General features: G+C 50.6%; 11 protein-coding genes across 11 annotated transcripts; 6 read left to right on the top strand and 5 right to left on the bottom strand.

The window, feature by feature from the left end:
• Positions 1-500: 500 nt before the first annotated feature.
• Positions 501-2,141, top strand: zpr1 (zinc finger-containing protein ZPR1; the record flags this gene model as incomplete). Its single annotated transcript, XM_058473029.1, has 5 exons — positions 501-721; positions 779-1,206; positions 1,260-1,384; positions 1,438-1,520; positions 1,577-2,141. 5 exons carry the CDS (start codon positions 501-503, stop codon positions 2,139-2,141), a joined length of 1,422 nt encoding a protein of 473 aa, XP_058332032.1.
• Positions 2,142-2,711: 570 nt separating this feature from the next.
• On the bottom strand, positions 2,712-3,548 carry cyp5 (uncharacterized protein; the record flags this gene model as incomplete). The annotated part of the gene is given in 3 exon segments (XM_058473028.1): positions 2,712-2,882; positions 2,900-3,338; positions 3,496-3,548. 3 exon segments carry the CDS (start codon positions 3,546-3,548, stop codon positions 2,712-2,714), a joined length of 663 nt encoding a protein of 220 aa, XP_058332031.1.
• Positions 3,549-4,313: 765 nt separating this feature from the next.
• N7468_003730 (uncharacterized protein) lies at positions 4,314-5,763 on the top strand (the record flags this gene model as incomplete). Its single annotated transcript, XM_058473027.1, has 3 exons — positions 4,314-4,498; positions 4,573-5,567; positions 5,651-5,763. 3 exons carry the CDS (start codon positions 4,314-4,316, stop codon positions 5,761-5,763), a joined length of 1,293 nt encoding a protein of 430 aa, XP_058332030.1.
• Positions 5,764-6,071: 308 nt separating this feature from the next.
• Positions 6,072-7,523, bottom strand: N7468_003729 (queuosine 5'-phosphate N-glycosylase/hydrolase; the record flags this gene model as incomplete). Its single annotated transcript, XM_058473026.1, has 4 exons — positions 6,072-6,493; positions 6,551-6,782; positions 6,844-6,998; positions 7,058-7,523. 4 exons carry the CDS (start codon positions 7,521-7,523, stop codon positions 6,072-6,074), a joined length of 1,275 nt encoding a protein of 424 aa, XP_058332029.1.
• A 1,079-nt stretch (positions 7,524-8,602) lies between these two features.
• N7468_003728 (E1 ubiquitin-activating protein ubaB) lies at positions 8,603-10,977 on the top strand (the record flags this gene model as incomplete). The annotated part of the gene is made up of 9 exons (XM_058473025.1): positions 8,603-8,662; positions 8,749-8,976; positions 9,036-9,272; positions 9,331-9,455; positions 9,507-9,571; positions 9,625-10,083; positions 10,139-10,251; positions 10,304-10,650; positions 10,716-10,977. The coding sequence occupies 9 exons, from the start codon at positions 8,603-8,605 to the stop codon at positions 10,975-10,977; spliced, it is 1,896 nt and encodes a 631-aa protein (XP_058332028.1).
• Positions 10,978-11,299: 322 nt separating this feature from the next.
• N7468_003727 (SDR family NAD(P)-dependent oxidoreductase) lies at positions 11,300-12,367 on the bottom strand (the record flags this gene model as incomplete). Its single annotated transcript, XM_058473024.1, has 3 exons — positions 11,300-11,457; positions 11,514-11,907; positions 11,960-12,367. 3 exons carry the CDS (start codon positions 12,365-12,367, stop codon positions 11,300-11,302), a joined length of 960 nt encoding a protein of 319 aa, XP_058332027.1.
• Positions 12,368-12,500: 133 nt separating this feature from the next.
• N7468_003726 (elongin C) lies at positions 12,501-12,983 on the top strand (the record flags this gene model as incomplete). Its single annotated transcript, XM_058473023.1, has 3 exons — positions 12,501-12,666; positions 12,729-12,777; positions 12,845-12,983. The coding sequence occupies 3 exons, from the start codon at positions 12,501-12,503 to the stop codon at positions 12,981-12,983; spliced, it is 354 nt and encodes a 117-aa protein (XP_058332026.1).
• Positions 12,984-13,934: 951 nt separating this feature from the next.
• On the top strand, positions 13,935-14,312 carry N7468_003725 (uncharacterized protein; the record flags this gene model as incomplete). Its single annotated transcript, XM_058473022.1, has 1 exon — positions 13,935-14,312. The coding sequence occupies one exon, from the start codon at positions 13,935-13,937 to the stop codon at positions 14,310-14,312; it is 378 nt and encodes a 125-aa protein (XP_058332025.1).
• Positions 14,313-14,704: 392 nt separating this feature from the next.
• On the bottom strand, positions 14,705-15,480 carry N7468_003724 (uncharacterized protein; the record flags this gene model as incomplete). Its single annotated transcript, XM_058473021.1, has 2 exons — positions 14,705-14,812; positions 14,875-15,480. 2 exons carry the CDS (start codon positions 15,478-15,480, stop codon positions 14,705-14,707), a joined length of 714 nt encoding a protein of 237 aa, XP_058332024.1.
• Positions 15,481-16,442: 962 nt separating this feature from the next.
• Positions 16,443-17,324, bottom strand: N7468_003723 (uncharacterized protein; the record flags this gene model as incomplete). Its single annotated transcript, XM_058473020.1, has 2 exons — positions 16,443-16,864; positions 16,943-17,324. 2 exons carry the CDS (start codon positions 17,322-17,324, stop codon positions 16,443-16,445), a joined length of 804 nt encoding a protein of 267 aa, XP_058332023.1.
• Positions 17,325-18,551: 1,227 nt separating this feature from the next.
• N7468_003722 (uncharacterized protein) lies at positions 18,552-18,872 on the top strand (the record flags this gene model as incomplete). Its single annotated transcript, XM_058473019.1, has 1 exon — positions 18,552-18,872. The coding sequence occupies one exon, from the start codon at positions 18,552-18,554 to the stop codon at positions 18,870-18,872; it is 321 nt and encodes a 106-aa protein (XP_058332022.1).
• Between the last annotated feature and the right edge of the window lie 336 nt (positions 18,873-19,208).

Below are 19,208 nucleotides of genomic sequence, written 5' to 3'. Positions count from 1 at the left end.
TTTGAAGCAGTGAGGTTGGTTCTCGATCTGAACAGTATGACGCCAAGAAGCAAAAGAACATCGTTGACGATTCCGCTGCTAAATTACGACTTCCGAAAATATACATTGGCGAAATGATTGGCAATTCTTGAGGTTTCACCCGCTAGGATTTCTAGCCGCCGTTTTACTGACCTCTGACAGAAATCCAGAAGCCTCGTTCGAAGATCTTACGCCATATATCGAACTCACTGGACCATTAATTGAATTCGAAATACGCTTGGAGTATAGTCAATTAGCTAACTAAAGTGTGCAGCTTGCAGGGATGAGTCAGCAACCCCTCCAAATGCTGTGCTTATCAATGTAATCAGTGCCCCGCCACGCAGAACGCGACAGAATATTCGGGCGGTGGAGATTTTTTTGATGCATGGGGTATTTCTCCAACTTGAACTTTCGCACCAATTTGTTTCGTCCCCATATCGGATTTTGTATCTACCTACGAGCTAAATTGCTTGCGACGCAAAATGTCTACCGATGACTCACAGTTCCAGAAGATCGGAGATCTGGTGGAGCGAAATGAAGACACCGGTGCTATGCAGGTGGAGAGTCTCTGCATGAACTGCCATGAGAATGGAGTGACCACACTGTTGCTTCTTCGTGTTCCATACTTCAGGGATATTATATTGGAATCTTTCGAATGCCAGCACTGCAACTTCAAAAACAACAGCGTTAAGAGCGCAGGACAGTGAGTCGACTCATTCATTTACGCATCCAGAGCTTCATTGACATAGTCGACTATTAGGATCCAAGAGAAGGGTACCAAGTACACTCTTGAAGTTGAGAACTCCGCGGATATGCAGCGCCAGGTTATTCGCAGTGATGTCTCCATTTTCAAAATCGAGAGTATTGGTATCGAGATGCCTAAGGGCGATGGACAAATGACCAACGTCGAGGGTGTTGTCTACCGTATCTACGAACATTTATCTAGTGACCAAGACCTGCGCAAAGAGCAAGCGCCTGAGCTTTACGCGGCCCTCGAGCCTATTATTCAGAAGCTGAAGGATATCCTGGATGGCAACGGATTCCCGTTCGTCATCTCATTGGATGACCCTACCGGTAACTCTTGGATTGCTCCCAACACTGAAGACCGCGGCAAGAAATACGTCCGCCAGGAATACCCCCGCACCCATGAGATGAATGAGGAGTTAGGAATTAGCGCTGATGTTGAAGGTGAGTTATTTTGAATTCTGATCACATATGCCCATGCTAAATTCATTGCATAGCCCAAAAACACGAAGCTACCAGCTTTGGGAACCCCGAAGATCTTGACATTGTCGACGGCCAGGTCTACAGTCTTCCTACTGAGTGCCCCGGCTGTACTAAGGAGTGCACTACTAACGTGAAGAAGGTATGTTCAAGTTCTATCTGCTATCTGATGACGCTATCTAACCCCCAAATCAGCTGTCAATCCCCTATTTCAAGGACGTCATTGTCTGGGGAACGGCCTGTGATGCGTGTGGCTACAAATCCTCAGAAATCAAGACGTGAGTTCAATCGATCGGACGCTGATGTGTCATGCACAATGCTAATTCCCTGGAAGCGGCGGAGAGATCCCCGACAAAGGAAAGAAAATCCACCTGCAGGTCGAGAACACTGTCGATCTGTCCCGCGACATCTTGAAGTCCGACACTTGCGGTCTTATCTGTGAGGAGCTTACACTTGAGATTGCTCCCGGCTCGTTATTTGGAGGTCGCTTCACCACCGTCGAGGGTCTCCTTACTGAGGTCCGTGACCAATTGAAGTCGCAAATCTATGACCTTGACGACTCTGCTGGCACCGGCGGAGATAGCATGGTTTCCAGCGATAAGGACAAGTGGGCTGCTTTCTTCTCGAAGCTTGACCAGGCTATCAATGGTGAACTCAAGTTCACTATCACTCTTGTCGACCCCTTAGCCAACAGTTACGTCCAAGACCTGTGCGCGCCTGCTGCTGATCCTCAGCTTAAGACCGAGGAGTACGAGCGCACGGAGGAGGAGGAAGAAGATTTGGGCCTGAAGGACATGAAAACCGAGGGCTACGAGGCAGATGCAAAGAAGAAGGGAGAGGCTGAGAAGAAGCCAACAGATGCTATGGACGATCTTCTTGAGGCTTCTCTTGGCAAATAATTTGCTTGAGCATATTCTGGCCTCAGCCTTGCCATTTTGACGCATGGGATGACTTTTTTTTTGCCATTACGAAAGCGGCGTTTATGATGATACTGTTTCATTTTCATGAGTGGTTGGGGAATGGGGACGGCTACGAAAAGTTTTAGATCTACGTCTTGGGGATGCATACTAGTCTTGTAAATTTTAAATGGAGATGTTAGATATCAAGCTTTCTATATCCATTAAGTGATTTGTGATGAGCTACTTTGAAATGTGCGGTTGCTTTGGCCTTCGCGAAGGCTGCTGTCATGTTGGGAATCAAGCATCAGGTAGCTGGAACGGGCGTTGAATAGCAATTGTTTCCATTCAACCAGTGCGTTCTGCGGGTTTGGTCCATATTAATAAGTCATTGGAGACCTCTGGAATCAATCAGACCACTGCAAGCGTAACGTTGCAGTGGTAGTCAAAATCCCACCCCCCCGCACTTCGGAGCGCGGCGCATAAGAGGTGTCCCTGGCGTGGATAGCATAGTACCTTGCTCGATATTTAGACACGGTTGGTGGTGGTTGTCATTATTAATCATCGTATAGTTCAGGTCGCAAATGGATTGGCATGGATGGTGACGCTGTTGATGCGCAGAGCCTCAAAATCATCGCCCTCTTTCGGTTGCGTAACTTTCCCTTTTTTATCAACCTTCGCGTTCGCTTTCTCCAGCTTAGCCAACACATCGCCTCCCTCGTCCTGTGCCGTCAAATTAAGGACCTTGCCAAACACGGTACTAGCACCATCAAGATGTGGCGCTGGAGCAAAAGTAATGAAGAATTGGCTGCCATTGATGGTTGGCCCGGTGGCATTTTGAGCGCCCGGGCAGTGCGGTCCTTGACGGGTCGCGAAGCCATTGACAGGATGCCGCGTGCATTATGACGAATAGTGGGGAGGTGGATTTCTTGGTTCAGGCCTGACGGGTGATGTATGGAAGTGCCGCCCTTCGGGATTTCGAACGGGAGCATCGGCTTGGTGGATGATGATGGGCGTGCGGCTTGTCCAAGTGATATGTCGCCGCCTTGGATCATGAAGCCAGGGATGAGGCGGTGAAATGGGGTATCATTGTATGCGCCGCATGCGCACAGCGCGAGGAAGTTCTCGGCAGTCTGGGGGCTGCTTCGCAGAATAGCTCGACCTTCAGATCGCCGTGGGTGGTGTGGAGCTGGAGTATTGCTAATTAGCTATGAGCAAATGGATTCGAGATTAAGTGAGATGGTACCTACAGTGACAGACATTCTGTGAGCTCGATGTGAGCTCGATGGAGCAGCGAGAAGTTAAGGGCACTGGCAAAAGTTGCGGTTGGCGTTCGAGCCCCACAAAAGTAACGTACCTGAACAGGCGGAAGTCTGGATTATCCGGGCCGGCTCTATTCTCAGCCTCCATGACTTGCAAGTGTATAGAGCTGTCACATAATAAGCGTAAAGTTTCGAATAATTCTAAGAGCATTTAAGAGGTTCCTCAATACGGAAAAGTGCTACAACTTTAACCACAATGATTCGGGGCAGCAAAGCTGGGATGTCGCCGACATTCAAGAGCATTCGACCTGTTCTATATCCTCTGAGGCTGTCGTATATGAGCTTTTCAGTCATTTCCTTAGCATCCAGAAAGCCTCTCGTCAATCCATATACTAGCAATTTGGAACCACAGTGGCGTTCCAAGGTAAATTACCTACAAAAGTAGGATCTGAGATACGATAATACTAGCAACACCAAAATCTCTATCGATCCACTATAATACTCTAGTTCCAAAGAAAATCCTGGTACAAATGTTACATGCGCCGAGCCCAGAAAATTCCGACAAATGGTAATCACTATTGGGTGCAGACCCAAAGCCAACGGCAATATCATAAATAATAGGCCTACAGGGCTGAGCTGGGCGCTGCGCCCCGGGCAGAATAAAGTGCTTAGTCACCGCATTGCCAAAGGCCGGGGAGTTCCCAAGGAGCGCGGCTCCGACGATTGTTTATAGACATTTGCAACCAAGTGCTCTAATTTCGAAGAGATCAACTGAGGCTGCGGGGTGGCATCCGCAAAGATATTTAGGCGGGCACTGTTTCCTTCCCTTCAGCACACCATCGCGTGATCAACAACCCCGGCGCTACGACTTATCTACGCGCGATCTGGGACCAGACGAAGCGATTTATCCGGGATGAATAACCGACAGGTTGAGCAGGCAATTGGGAATTTGCTCCCAACACATGCTAATGATATCCCGCAAGAGCTCTTAAGCTTGGCTACCAGTCTTGTCGCGCAATCCCGGAGTTTTTCAGCCAGCCTGAAGCCCGAGGAGGAGATTGCGCGACCCTATGCTTGCGCAGAGATAGCCTGCAGGAGGTGGGTGTCCTAAGCAAGTGTATCTTGTAAGACAGGCTGATTACTGACGAGCTATCGTGTTGCATTTTGAATAGGCTGACACGATCTCTCAAACTCCCTCCTCTACTGGGCCATCCACCATGTCCTCCTCGCGTCTACAAAAAGCTGTATAACTACCTCGACCGATCACTCACGGCGAGCTCCAATGGGATTAAGCGATCAGCAAGCAGCTCCGCCCCCGGGACCCCCTCTCGTGCGGCCTCAAATACGCCCGGCAAAGGATCAATTGGGGGCCGCACACCGAAAGCTGCGCCAACGCCGCGTGGTTTGCAAAATACTCCCTCCAAGTCCACCCCCTTGAAGAGGAGCGTAAGTGTTGCCAATTTTGGCACGCCGTCAAAATCTGCCCGTAGAGTTGCGCCAGCGCGCCCTAAGGGCCTCTCCGGTTCGACCATTATTCCTGACGCCCCAGCGTGGGTGATGGCTGCCATTCGAACAGTATGCAAGACGCTCTCCACGCCGGCTCCGCGCACAACCACCTGGTCTCGGCCACCGATATCGAGAACCCTGCCTCCGCATATCTTTGCCGGTGTTTCTACTATCCTCTACATGACATCTAGCATGTCAAATGACGAGGAGGGAATGGATGAGGAAGTCCTTGATTTCCTGGATCCAATTGTGTCTATCAAAGGTACTACTGATGATAATGACTTTAAAGAACTTGTCTATGCTATGGTTGTCGCGGTATACTTTCTCGTCCTAGCCCGTCGACGGAACCCTCCTCCGTCTGCAGATGGCGAAGAGTCCAACGCCGAGGCACAGAAAATGGACACAAAGACTTTCACTGAGATGCGGCAGACAGCTCTGACAAGCCTGGGCCTTCCGCATGACAGACAGCATCGTGAGGACGTAGACCAATGGATTGCAATTATCTTGAGCCAGGGCTGGGCGAACGGGCAAGAGTGGTTCGAGAACATTCCGCTTGCTGGGGAGCTGGACGGCGAAGATGACGAGGGCAACTCCTTCCGCAATCTTGATGAGGAGGATGCTGCTTTCAGAGGCGCGAAGCTCCCTAAGCGTCGCGATGCAGGTAATGCCGCGGGAAGAAATCATCACGGTCCAACGAGTCGCCTAATAACGGGCTCTTGCCGGGTCTGGGTACGATGATGCAAGATCGGGTTGATTGGTTGAGTGAAGATCGCCGAGAAGACTTCGTCGACTGGAAAGCGGATATCTTGTCGCGCATCGGAGGTAGCTCGAGTCGAATTGGGCATGCAGCTGCGTAATGCTCCCGCGACACATATTGGATTTCTTGACTTAGGTGTTAGCATGGAATGGAATCGATACCCTTTGCAAGATGAATGAAATAAACGACTAAGCTCTTGATCTGCGCCGGAAATTAATGAGGTATACACAAGTCCTCGTTGTGGTATGTCCCGTTAATTTCCCATATTTTCCAGCCCAACCAGCCAACACCGAAAAAAATCTGTCCGTCCTCTGGAATGTCTTTAAAAAACCGACGGCTGCCAGAGCCATGCTTATGCAAATGTCGTTGATGACAATATTTGGAGAAACATCCGTCTGAGACTCTTGTCTAGTACCAGATGCTTCTCGTCCGGTGATGGGGAATGCCTTCGTTATGCTCCTCTTCCAAATGCTTCATGGTATCGTAAAGGAAGAAATCAATGAGGATGGCATTGATCCCGTATGTTTTGTGCGGCTTATGCTCAGCATGCTCCGCTGGCCCATCAACCACTTTCTCAGCATCCTCAGGCTCGCCACCGACCTCGGACTCGGGCTGAGAATTCATGTCTGATTTACCAGCAGTCTTAACTTCTGGATGCCGCTTCTCAATCTCGCGCTTGATCAGCTCCACGCACCAAATGCTTGTTCCACGAAGCTCGACTTCCCAAGTGGAGCCAGGCGTAATGGGCTTCAAGCTGCGGATGTGAGATTCCAACGGAGGTGAGTAGCGAAGACACCCGAGTTGATGCAGCATTTGTGGAATGCGGTAATCTGGGTGGCAGGGTGAATCACTAATCGGTTTCTAGCTCTAGGGACAAATGAGCATACCTGCAAACATAGTAATCTTATCGATATCGTTGAACTCTCCGAAGTCCTCGCCGTTGAAGCAGGCCCAGAGATCGGCCACTAGAATTTGCGCGCGCTTGTATAGCCGCACTCTCCGGTTCTGGAAGATGATTTCATCGCGGAAACAGTTGAAAGACTCAGTGACCAGGTTTACGAGGCCCGCGGCGGATAAATCGGCACTTTCAATACAGTTTGCAAAGCTGCCTCCAAATTCCTATAAAAGATCAGCGCTGTACTAGGGGGAGCTAGCGTATTGGAGGCGGCTAGGCTCATACATTGCATAGTACATCTCCAGCTTCGCGTAGACACTCCAAGCGCTCCTGAAGAAGAGGTATCTCCTCGTCGGTTGCCGAGCGGAAAACATGACGCAGTACTTCTTTTGTGCATTTTTCTTCGTCCACCCAAAAGTCAGGAGTGGTGATGGGTATACCTAGATGTAGTGTTAGATATCCAGGTCTGGTTAAATAGACCGTACGGCTTCATTGATACCTTCTTCAAGTGCTCGCTGGAGAGCCGCTACCAAGCTCCAATACCCAGTCCACTTCTTGCCACGATACTCGATTGCAAATCGTTTTGACTCATCTTTCTCTTCAGACCAGAAACTGAAATTCAGCAAGTCCATGGTGAAGATAAAATCGACAGTACTCTCATCCTTTGCCTTGGGGTGCAATTCGTGGTCTGACCATGTGTGGGTGGAGTATGCTTTTTTCTGCATCAGGCGCCAGATCGTCTCGGCCGCTTCTTTGGTCTGACCTGGGCTGATAGCTACATCAATGGCATTATCAAAGACATATTGAGCCCCCTCTAGAACTTTAGTCTCAGGCGGTGCAGGTGCTGAGGGCTTGCCACTCAATCCCAAATGCTGGCGAAGCAGCTCCACGAGTTCCGGATCTGCATCATCATCAGACATGACATCGGGGTCTTTGCTTAGCGGAACTGGAGTCCAGGATGGCATCTTTGACGTTGATTATAGGTTGATGATCAATTGAATCCGAGCTGTTGGAGATATCCCTATATCTCCCCTGGATCCCGAGATTGACAGGTTCGGTAGCAGAGATGTTGATCCTTTCCTAGCTGGATTACCAGCCCTGGTGATGGGCCAAAAATGGTACAAGGATTACCAGAGAGCAGGAATCAGTCCAGTCTGACTCTCTCATCAATAGCTCGTTGAATGGTGGCTTTTTCTCGCCACGGGGAATTTGCTTTGAATTGTGTGAGTAAAAATTGTGGTTAGGTAAGCAGGATCAGCCGCGACCATTCAGCGAAGAGGTGCAAGTTGATAAGGAAATGCTTCTACAAAATTATCTTTATTTCATTGGGGAAGGGATTTTTTCATGAGCAGGAATCATATGCAGAAATATGGTCTCTGTGTCACGTCCAATGGCAACCTGGAATATATGTTTGGCATATCCCCATCTGTACTAGCAGCTACTGCGGCTCTACAGGTGGGAGGACCGAGCTCCTGCTTCCGAGCTCCATGTTGATGGGCAGTATTGTTTCCACCAATACGCATGCCAGTGCCCAGAGGGAGATTGTGAGGAAACAGCCAGATACCATAGATCCAATTGAAGATCCTTTGCTGTCTATTGCGCCAATCAAAGGGACGGGACGCAGGAAACCATCATGCTTTCAAACGGACTGCATGGAATGCATCAGCAATCACGTAAAACAACGATCTCAAACATGGCCTCCAACATGTAGAATAAGCAGAAAGAGCAGAAACTGGAGGACAGACTCTCTCCATAATCCTTCAGGGGTTTGCTGCCACACACTAGCACGGGGGGTGGAAAGCTGCAATTTCCCGTCTACGGCCGTCGGCGCCGGGCAATCTTGTTATCGCGGCAGCTTCGTCATCGCTACTTCCGGCCTCAGCATCCGCGCCTTGCGATTTCTCTTCCTCCCCACCCTCCCTTCGTTGATTGTACCCTAGGACATGATGCGCCTTCACCATCCTTGATCCTTGATACTGCCTCTTCTCAAGCATCGTACGCGTCTGTTTCCCCCCTCGCGCGTGGTCTGCGTGGTCTTTGCGACATGCCGGCCACCTCTATTAAGCGCTCGCTCGGCGTCGATCTGACGACCAAGATTCATGAGGTAAGATACCCACGGGATGCGATCTGCCCTACCACAATACGCCTGAAACTATTGGGACTGAAGCTAACGGATTTATCTTTGACTAGTCGCGAGTGCTGCTGGTTGGCGCTGGTGGTATCGGCTGCGAACTATTGAAAAACCTCGTCCTCACTGGCTTCGGCGAAATTCACATTATCGACCTTGACACCATCGACCTCAGCAACCTCAACCGGCAATTTCTCTTCCGTCATGAGCATATCAAGAAATCGAAAGCTCTCGTATGTAATCTCACCTCGCTCTTCCTCCCCTCCCCTGGGACATTTGCGATGCAAGCGGTACCTTTGTCGCACGGCGCACCGAATCACCGACTGACGTCGCCCCATCTGTCTTTTAGGTAGCCAAAGAAATTGCGCAAAAATTTCGCCCTAATGCCAAGCTCGAAGCGTACCATGCCAATATCACCGACTCCCGCTTCAATGTTGCCTGGTTCAGCAAGTTCGACATTGTCTTCAATGCTTTGGATAACCTGGCTGCGCGACGCCATGTAAATCACATGTGTCTTGCTGCGAATGTCCCTTTGATTGAGAGTGGAACAACTGGGTTCAATGGTCAGGTCCAGGTGATTGAAAAGGTACGCGGGTTCCGAGTCATACATTGGGAATGAGCTGAAGTTTGCTGAACAAAGTCAGGGGAAAACCGAATGTTACGACTGCAACCCAAAGCCCACCGTGACAACATACCCTGTGTGTACCATCCGCACTACGCCATCGCAACCCATCCACTGCATCATTTGGGGGAAAAGCTACCTTCTTCCGTAAGATCCTTGGCGGCAATTGGAAGAAGAGAGTTGCTAACTCAAATATAGGGAGCTATTCGGAAAGGGGGAGGATGATAATGGCACCATCGATACATCAGAGACAGCGGAAAATGGTCAGTACAAAACCGAAATACTCAAGCCACACGCCATACTGACTGGGTACCAGCGGAAGAAATCGGAGAGCTTCGCCGAGAAGCTAAAGAGCTCGAAGATATCCGCGAGTCTATGGATACCGAAGAATTCGAAGGGAAAGTATTCGAAAAGGTATTCAAGCATGATATCGAGCGATTACGAGGAGCAGAGGGCATGTGGGAGGAGCGCAAGCCTCCAGAGCCACTAGACTACGACAAGCTTAATGAAGAGTCCGCCTCCATTGACTCCACAATATCAAAGGTTGACCAGAGGGAGTGGACCTTGGCAGAGGCCTTTGTGGTATTCCGGGATGCTCTGAATCGCCTGAGGAGTCGCTTGAAGGAACTCAAAGCTTCAGCATCACCCACAGATCCAACCCCAACCATCGAGTTCGACAAGGATGATGAGGATACCTTGGATTTCGTGACTGCGACGGGTATCCTACGTGGTACCATATTTGGTATCGACTCCAATTCCAAATTCAAGACGAAAGGTGAGTGTCTTCTGTCATCATGAATGACTGGGTTCCTATGCTGACGAGCAGGTAGAAATGGCCGGCAACATCATTCCTGCCATTGCTACCACGAATGCTATGACCGCAGGTCTCTGTGTGTTGCAGTCATTTAAGGTCTTACAAGATGATCTCAGGAACGCCAAGATGGTAAGATAATATCAGTTCCTCTAGCTGAGCACTGCTAATATTACTGGATTAGGTATTCCTCGAAAGATCCGGAGCTCGTGTCATCAATTCTGATTCGCTGAACCCACCCCGGCCTGACTGTGCTGTCTGCTCTGTCATAAGCGCACAAGTAGCCGTTGACCTGGCTAGTGCAACACTCGAGGATATTGTCGAAGGGGTTCTCAAGCTAAAGTTGGGATATGGAGAGGAGTTCTCTATTCTCAAGGGGCAGGGCGTGATCTACGATCCAGATCTGGAAGATAACCTCTCGAAGAAGCTGCAGGACTTGGGTCTTGGCAACCAATCATTCCTGACAGTTGTGGATGAAGATGATCAGGACCAAGATCCTCGGGTCAACCTGGAGCTGATAGTTGTGCAAAGGTATGCTTTTGTTTACTCCCACGCGGCACTAGACTGTCTCGGCAACTAACTAACTTGTTGGACAGAGAGGAGACTGCCGAAGGCGCAAAGCCTGCTCAGTTGATGCCCGAGGAGCTTGAAATCCCACGCAAACCGAAACACGGTCTTGCTGGAACTGACGAAACCCAGTTGACGAATGGAAATGTTTCCAATGGGAAACGCAAGCGCGATAGCGAGGATGACCAACTGAAGAACGGCCCCGTTGCGAAGAAGGTTGCCGCAGAAAGCAATGGCAATGGCGAAGTCATTGACCTGGATGACGAGGGTGCCATTTTGATCGATGACTAGATGAGCTCATTCGATTTATCAAAATTTGCTTGTTTTCTTATACTTGATGTATCATACACAGCGCTGCGACTATACGCGTCGGCAAGAAACGCATCTGATGAGGCAGATCTTTTTACAACAGCAATTAGGGGAGGTTTTAGTGTCGTATATGGACTTAAGACTTGCAACGGAGTCCTTCTGGAGAGTTTCCCTGACAATTGAGGATTCATTTGACAAGTATTCCCTCCACGTAAGTTGGTGTATGGAGATTTGAAAGATGGTATTTGTAACAAGCTCAAAGACTGGGCCTTGATTCCGTCAAACTTGACCCGAAACCGGCATATCAAACCGCACTCAAGCCTCCGTCAAGGTTAAGAACACAGTTATTGGCGTATTCATTTTGTGCTAGGAAGACAGCCGCATCTGCCACCTCTTCTGGCCTGCCAAATCGGTGCAGCGGAATCGAATCTTTCAGCCGGGCAACTTCTCCATCGGAGAAATCTGCGGTATATTAGTATCTAAAAAAACCATTTCGGTGTTTTGAGTATCGATCATACCTGATATCATAGGCGTCTCGATATACCCGGGCACAATTGCGTTAGAGCGGATGATGACATCTCTCATGGATGCAGCTGCCTCTGTGGCCAACGACCTCGTCAGACCAAGCAGACCAGCTTTGGAGGCTGCATATGGAACAGCCCCTACGCCGCCCTTCAGGGCAAGGAGGGAAGAGATGTTGATAATGCATTTGGAGGGTTTGCTGGATGACTTAGGAGACTCACTGCGGCTGCGCACACGGCCACGGATTGCAGCGCGCATGAATGCCCGTGATGTCAAGATCGCTCCTTCCAGATTGGTTTGGAGAATCTGAGAGACTTCATCTGGTTCAGTCTTGGGTAAAATCTTAGAGTGTGATATTCCAGCAGCGTTCACTAGAATGTCTGTATCTGTCTAGAGTATACTTTAGTCAATGCGCTTCGGACGGGGTTTCTGGGAGTGTCACCATTGCCTTCTCCAGATTTCGTAGCCATTCACCTGCTTTTCCAATGTCTCCTATTTGTATCACAATTTCCACTTCGGGCGTGATACCATTGCTCTTTGCTGTAGATGCGCGTAGTTGTGCCGCCGCGGTCTCTAGCCTCTCCTCTGACCGGCCAATTAGAGTCACCTTTGACGTACCCTCCTGAACAAACTTCTTCGCAATCGCATATCCAATCCCTGAGGTCCCTCCTGTAACCATACAGGTTCGTCCCTGCAAGCTTGCGCTGTTGCGCCCTTCTCCTTCACCCGATTGCGTAGAAGATAGGAGTCGAAAGCACCCAGCCTTCGGTGTAAAGGGTCCAGTCACAGCATGCCAAAGGACGTGGCTTGACAGATTTGGTCGAGTGCGCATCCCCAGTGCGCTGGCCATTTCTTTAGAAGGAACTACCCTGTTTGCTTCCAGCCGTCTGAAGTACTGACACCCACTCTTCCATAACTTATCGTTTATCCTTTATCGCTTATCGCTTATCGTGTGCACGGACCTCCCGCTATCCTTCATCGCGATGCCGCTCACCTTCAAACCATGGCCTTTCCTACCCAACCCGCCCGTCATGGCTGATCCGGCTCTGAAGTATGTGACGCTCGTGTCTCGCGATGGCTTCGAGTTCATCCTTGAGCGCGAACAGGCATGCGTCTCTGGAACCATCAGCCGCATGCTGGACCCCAAGAGTAACGTTCCCCCGAACGCGTCAATCTTTTGAGTCCCTCGCTAACCTGCTGCGTTTTTGCAGATGGTTTCGTGGAGGCAATTACTGGCCGCTGCGTTTTCGAAAACATCAAGTAGGTCGAATGAACCCGAGACTGTTGCTCGACTTGTTCCCTGGCACTGACATGGTATCTTTTTTAGTGGTGTTATTCTCCAGCTAGTCTGCGAATATTTTCTCTACAACCATCGCCACCGAAACGAGCTGAATGTCGAGGACATGGAGTTGCCGCTGGAGCTCTGCCTTGAGGTTCTGATGGCTGCGGACTACCTGGACTGTTAAGCTGCGAAGATCCACTCCAAAACATTCGAGGTATGAGTGTCTCTATGTCCGCCCGCCCTTCTATGGCTAACGGTTTCGCGCCTACAGATAATCAACGCTCGATTTATTTTCGCCCACCCACAATATGCCTGCTTTTTACGAATTACAATGGCCCGATGTACAACAAAGGCGTTCACGGTTTAGGGGACGGAGTTTAGGCGCCATGGGTCTGGATCAATGACACTTCTACCGCTTCACACCCCGTAGTGTTTCCAAGTCATTCGCGTAAAAAACGCCATTCGAGCATCAAAACGTCTATCCTGATACACCCTGTGGGTAGACGGTCTAAAACGAATGGTAGATCAACATAAAGCTCCCGCACTTCGTGCTCTCGACCGTGGAAAATGGTCGAGGGTTTTGGGATATGTGGGAGACATTCCAGCGCTAGTGCTGTAGGCAACCCCACTGGGCATCATCTGCTCCTGGTAGCTACGTGGGTTCATTCATGGTCGTGTCTTGGGCCTTCTGCTAGCGCGTAGCATCAGTAGAACTGCCCCCGGAATACGAAGAATAATCTTCAGAGTGGGGCCGCCCTTGATGTATGCAACGTTGCCCAACAACTTCACCAACCACGTGGATTGAGGCTTATTTCCTCCGTAGCACATTCCGTTTGGTAGCTTCTGACGCCCCGAACGGAGAATCCCCCAAGCTTCCATTGGCTGCTCTCGCAGGCTCAGCCCCAGGGATCATGAATGACTGGTCCGGGGGTTGGGGGGCCAGGAACGCTTGAGATCGACTAGTCTCCAATTCAAGAACAAAGGATTTCCAAGTTATTCCATTTTTGCCGGGATACCCGGTAGATCGCTTGCATAATCACTGGACATTCGCATCGCACTAATCAAGCACCGTCGCAGCAGGGGCACGATCTCCTTTCCATCTTCTTTCCTCGCTGTAGGAGACGCGCACCTGGCCATGCAGATCACCAGCCTCCTGGTTAGCGCGTGCCTGGCACTGTCGGCAACGGTCGACGCGATAGAACCCTTCGACATTGTCCCAGCGGTTCAGAAGCGCCTCAATTCGCTTGATCTCGGCTATACCAGGACTCATAACCTGCTTCAGAACTTTGGGAACCCGCTCGTGTCTCCTGAATTTGTCTACCAAATCTACAACCAAACCGTTGCGACCGGGACTCAGGACCTGGGCTTGGCTCAGCCTGTTGTCATCGATCCTACGACTCAATTGATTCTGTGCCAGGCTTACCACAATGTAGGATCTTCGATATGCTGGCCCGCGGTCTTGAGTGCTAGACTGACTCGTTCAAACAGGTGGCGATCAGTGGGATCCAATTAAATGCCGCCTTTGTCCAGTACTCGAGTCATTTCAACAAGACCCTCCGGAATGAATTCCAGAAGAAATTCGCCGTTGTACGCAAGGACACCAAGGTCAGTGGATCAGTCAAACGGAAATGCGGTGTGGACATTGCTGATTGCTGTATAGAAATTCGTCAAAACCGTCGGAGAACCTTCTCTCGGCTACTGTGTCGACAGTATACGCGCCGATAACGAGCTGATCCTCGCTACTCTTGATGACGCTGTCACTGGCTTAAATCCCTCGAAGGCCCCAAAATGAGTGTGCCATTGGAAATTTGCTGGGTTATGCTAGAATAAAGACTCATGAGATGTAAAATAATTACAATGTTCTCAATAGAAATGCCCCTTGAGCGTCTTATCTGGCGTTCAGAACTATGCCATTATCGGGTTCAGGCGCTTCTCGCGAGCTGCAATGGTCTTTGCTTTGGGGGCCGCGGAGCTGAAATATGAATCGCATAGCATAATTGAGATCAACGAAGCCTACTGGGACATTAGCAGAGATTAAGATGAACGGTCCCATGCCATTCCATGGAGAGACTTACCAGCGCGAAGTCAAACCCGTCCGCAACATGAACCTCAATTATCGACCGCCACGCAACATACCCGGACGCCGACGAAGCCGCGATCGAATGAATCGTCCTGTTCTTCTCCACGCTCTCCCGGAAATCCATCACTTTGCGCCCGCCCACCGAAGCAGAGAACCGACAAAATGCGAACGATTCCTTCCGAACGGCCACCGTCACAAGCCTGTCTTCCTCCCTTTTGACATCCGTGGCGAGCGCATTGCGAAATGTCAGATCAAAGTTGTGCCCAGCCCCCTTGCCAAGCTTGATATCCACCAGATCGGCTTCGTCCCCTGGTAGCCGCACCCGCCACGGCTTTCCCCACCGCCACGCAGGCCAGGTCCGTTGGCACTCGAACATTGGGAGCCCTGAGGCGTCCCGGAACTCGCGGACACCTCTATCGGTGTATTTGTGGCCTGTTACGGTGAATAACACGCGGTCGTTATTGTCGTACCTGATTGTGTATTCGGATGCTGAACGCGCGTCGTATTTGGGCTGGATGTACAAGAGCCGTGTGAACTCAGCGACGGTTTCTGGGCGCAGGCCCATCTGACAAGGCGCGCTTTGGACGTCCCGGTTTCCCATTTGAAAGGTATCAAGTGTATGATATCTATGGAGAAGGGCTATTGGAGTGATGCTGTCCCTTCCGAGTTAAAGCTTGGAACGTCGATTTTGGTTACTACCCCACTCGCTCTGCCTCGGAATCCCGGTTATTAGCAGACAGTACACTTGGAACCCCAGAGGACCTTTCACTTACGAAAGGCCCAACCGCCGTTGCTATTGAGCCTGCTTTTGGTACCTGGGTTCGTGAGGCTGGCGTGTGATCCACTTAGCAGGGGTACGCTCCGCTTGCTTGCAGATCGTCGAGCCGTGAGGCTTGAAGTTCCGCCGGTTCCCCGCGTTGAATCTTATGATTATATCATCCAGCTCAAAACCGCTGTGTCCCAGGACAATGACCTGTCCGAGAACATAGGCCTCTCCAAGGAAGCTTCGCCTGGGTCAAATCCGGAGTTGACTGGACAGACGGCTCTACCATGGATCTCTTCCCAGATCACATCCCGAGTTCGAGATACGCTTCCATTAGTATTTGCATTGTAGTCCTGCTCCGAGGAATTTGTCTCCATACCTCCTGCACAGGAATCAATGCCTTGACCGTATACCTGAAGGACTGGGATGGTCAAGTAGTATTTACCAAGGCACCGTATCACAGACCTCCGATGTGTTAGCCAAGGAATCCAATTTTACGACAGAGCGTTACCTGATTCCTTCTCTCGCCTCATTTGTCACGACTGAGAGCACGCAGATCCGAGAGACTGTATCGTAATTGGAGCGGTCGAAAGAATATTAGGTAGAGGGTATACCGAGTGAGCTGCAATACGGACCCAACGAACCGTGAGAAACTTTCGCCTTATTTCATCAGACAGAGACAAGGCAGTTTGTGATATTGGAAGCAAAGTGTGCTGGGACCGATTCTGTAAAAAGCGCGTGATTAACAGGTATATAAGTGGACATTAAGTACAAGTTCATGGGTCAAGAAGTTCGCCACGCTATGAGTTCGCCGGAGGCTCAGAATGCGCGGGCAGTTCTGTAGGAGGTACAGGGTCCTTGTGGCCATACCATCCGTAGTTCGCTAGTTCGCTTGGGTTTGTTACTTCGCTTCCCTCCAGTTCACCAGTCCCTCCCACTTGGCGGACTGGCGCCAGAGCTGGGGTGTTTTCTGGTGAATCATAGTTCTTCTTGTTGCGATGGCGATATAAGAACCATGCGAGAACCAATAGGAGTGCAGCTCCGGCTACGCCACCAACTACACCTCCTGCAATGGCTCCCGTGTTTGTCGACGAAGAGGAGTCGCCGCGGCTAGAAGCTGGTTCAGATGTAGAGGATGCTGTTGGGGACGATGATGTTGTTGTTGAAAATGAAGTTGCGCTTGTTGTCGTGGTGGCAGGGGCGGTGGAGCTCGATGATGAAGCTATCGTGCCAGATTATCAGCATTTTTTTTTCAGGAGGAAAGTGGGTAGCTCACGGCAGCTCGTGGCAAGATACATACCTGTAGTGGTTTGCGACGCAGTCGAAATGCTCTTCAGTGTGGTAAGGTCGCTATTCGACAGGACGGCGTTGACATCCGTTGTGCAGCCGACGTAGCCTTGCTCATTTTCATAGGCTGTCGTGCCATTGGCGCAACAGAAATAATTATTTGCAAAGTATAGCAGCGCCGTGTCGTCCCCGCAGTGTGGGTTGCCTAAGATTGAATGGGTACAGTCCGTCTCATCGGGGCAGCATATCGAAGTAGGGCTGCCATGAGGGCATACAGTTGCACCGGGACAGCATGCGTGGTAACCACCCCACGTGGGACCGCAATCAGTTTCTTCAGATGCGCACGCATCGGCGCGACGGAGTGCATACCCGTAAGGGCTGCTACTATTGGACATCTTGGGTACCCCTTGCTTGTCTCTCGTCCTCGTATATCCAACGGCAAAGACTATCGGCTTCGCTTAGGGATTTTGCGATTGGCAGAACTGCATCTCATGGGTTGTATGCAAAAGCGTCTAGGGGCATGAAGCAAACGCCAATCCAGTACGAAGTCTTGACTCGAGCTGCCGGTGTGAACAGGGAGGAATTGAACAGGGGGAAGGGGCTGCTAAGGATGGGGTAGGCTTAGATTATACGAGACATCTGGGGCTGAAGCGGGTAAACAGATTACACGCGAAGGGTAAAGTGAGGTCGGACCACTTCGTTTAATTCTGCAAACCAGCTAGGGCAGGTATGTTGTTGATCAGTGCCGGTTGATCGAACTAATCATCTCTTTCCATTACCCGCCACCATAGAAAAGGAGTACATCTTCAAGGCAAATCTTGCCGCCAGTTCAGAGCCAGGGCTGCTTACAGACGGCCAAGGTGAGATCTACATTGGGCGCCTAAAAATTGACAACCTACTGCTCCAAAGTACTCCGTACACCTTGGGGAATCTCTTAGAGCCGGTCCGAGCTCTTACGCACCTTGGCATGACACACGAATGCACTCAATCAGCAGTTCAATCAGCAGTTGGCTATCATTGGACAGCAGAGAATGTACTCGAGTTATTTTCCTTCTTCTCTCAAACGATGCTTGGATCTCCCTAAATCTGATTGTAATGCAAGGCCAAGGAAGATAGAGGCGACGGAGTCCGCAACACTCCAAGCCTACCGAGGGGAGATCTTCGGCAATACCAGTTGAATTGCGAATGATTACTGGGAATTAGATACTGGGGCCAGCTAGGGGCTTTTTGGGTAGACCCCTATGGGGTCAGGGTCTCAAGCCACCTCGATCATTAGTCCACCCGGAAGCAGGAAAACCACAGCCCACCCGCAATGCCCCCGCTAGTCGAACTGTAAATGCGAAAGTGATTGGCTGACACGACCTGTCGGCTCGAGGCCAGCCTGTACGCTGCAGACTCTTTCACGCGATCAACGTCTGACCAGGGGCCGAGCCATGAAGAAGGCCCCCCAGTGGACCCACGCGCAGCCAATGATGCCTGGGCACGCTAAGTGTACTCGAATCGTCTGCGCGTTGGTTTGACCCGTAGCCTTGAGCAGCTCTGGGTGTTGTGGTTAAGTTAATACCTTTTCGGCCCCGGTCTCTTTCCGTCCCTACTGAGTCTAAGCCACCCGACAAACCACTATGTCACAGAAGAGTACTGGATTCTTGTCTCCGGAATCAGATGATGGAGAGCGTCCAGAAACGGATTACGAGCGTTGGCTTAGAGATCAGCACGCGAATGGTGCACCGCCGCAGGAAGCACCTATTTCACCTGGTTCTCAACCTCCGACTCCACTCTACGGCGATAGAGCATCTGCCAAGGACCCAACCATTGATCCGCGATCGGGCCTCAAGAGTGGCCTCTCAATTTATATTCTCTTAACTATTATTGTGGTCGTAGTCGTCATGACTCGGCTGCAGAAGAGAAGACGACGGTCGGCAGTACGCACGGGCGATCCATGAAACCCGTGGACGAGTGGCTGTTGATTGCTAAGCACAATGCATCGAACCTTGGGAAGTCGGAGAATTGGGAATGGCATCCGTGACTCTATTTGCTTAGTTTTGGCCAACAAGACTGCCTGGCTAGTCTCTTATGATGTTGAACACCAATGGGCCGGACCGTGCAAACCTCTTGAAGCCAATCAGCCCCACGACGCCTCCACGATTCCCACTAAATCTGGCAATCGCCCAGGTACAAGCGGTGCTCGCGGGTACTATCCGGAAAGAGTACAAGCCCTTCTGTCTCGAGAGAATTGATCCCGAGTCAGGAACTTGAAGTATACGAAGGCCACTACTACC

This window comes from Penicillium chermesinum (assembly GCF_028974085.1).
Source record: "Penicillium chermesinum strain IBT 19713 chromosome Unknown utg000003l:1.0-5111272.0:1.0-5115320.0, whole genome shotgun sequence".
Taxonomy (NCBI): Eukaryota; Fungi; Ascomycota; class Eurotiomycetes; order Eurotiales; family Aspergillaceae; genus Penicillium; species Penicillium chermesinum.
This window is presented reverse-complemented; position numbering and strand designations above follow the sequence as displayed.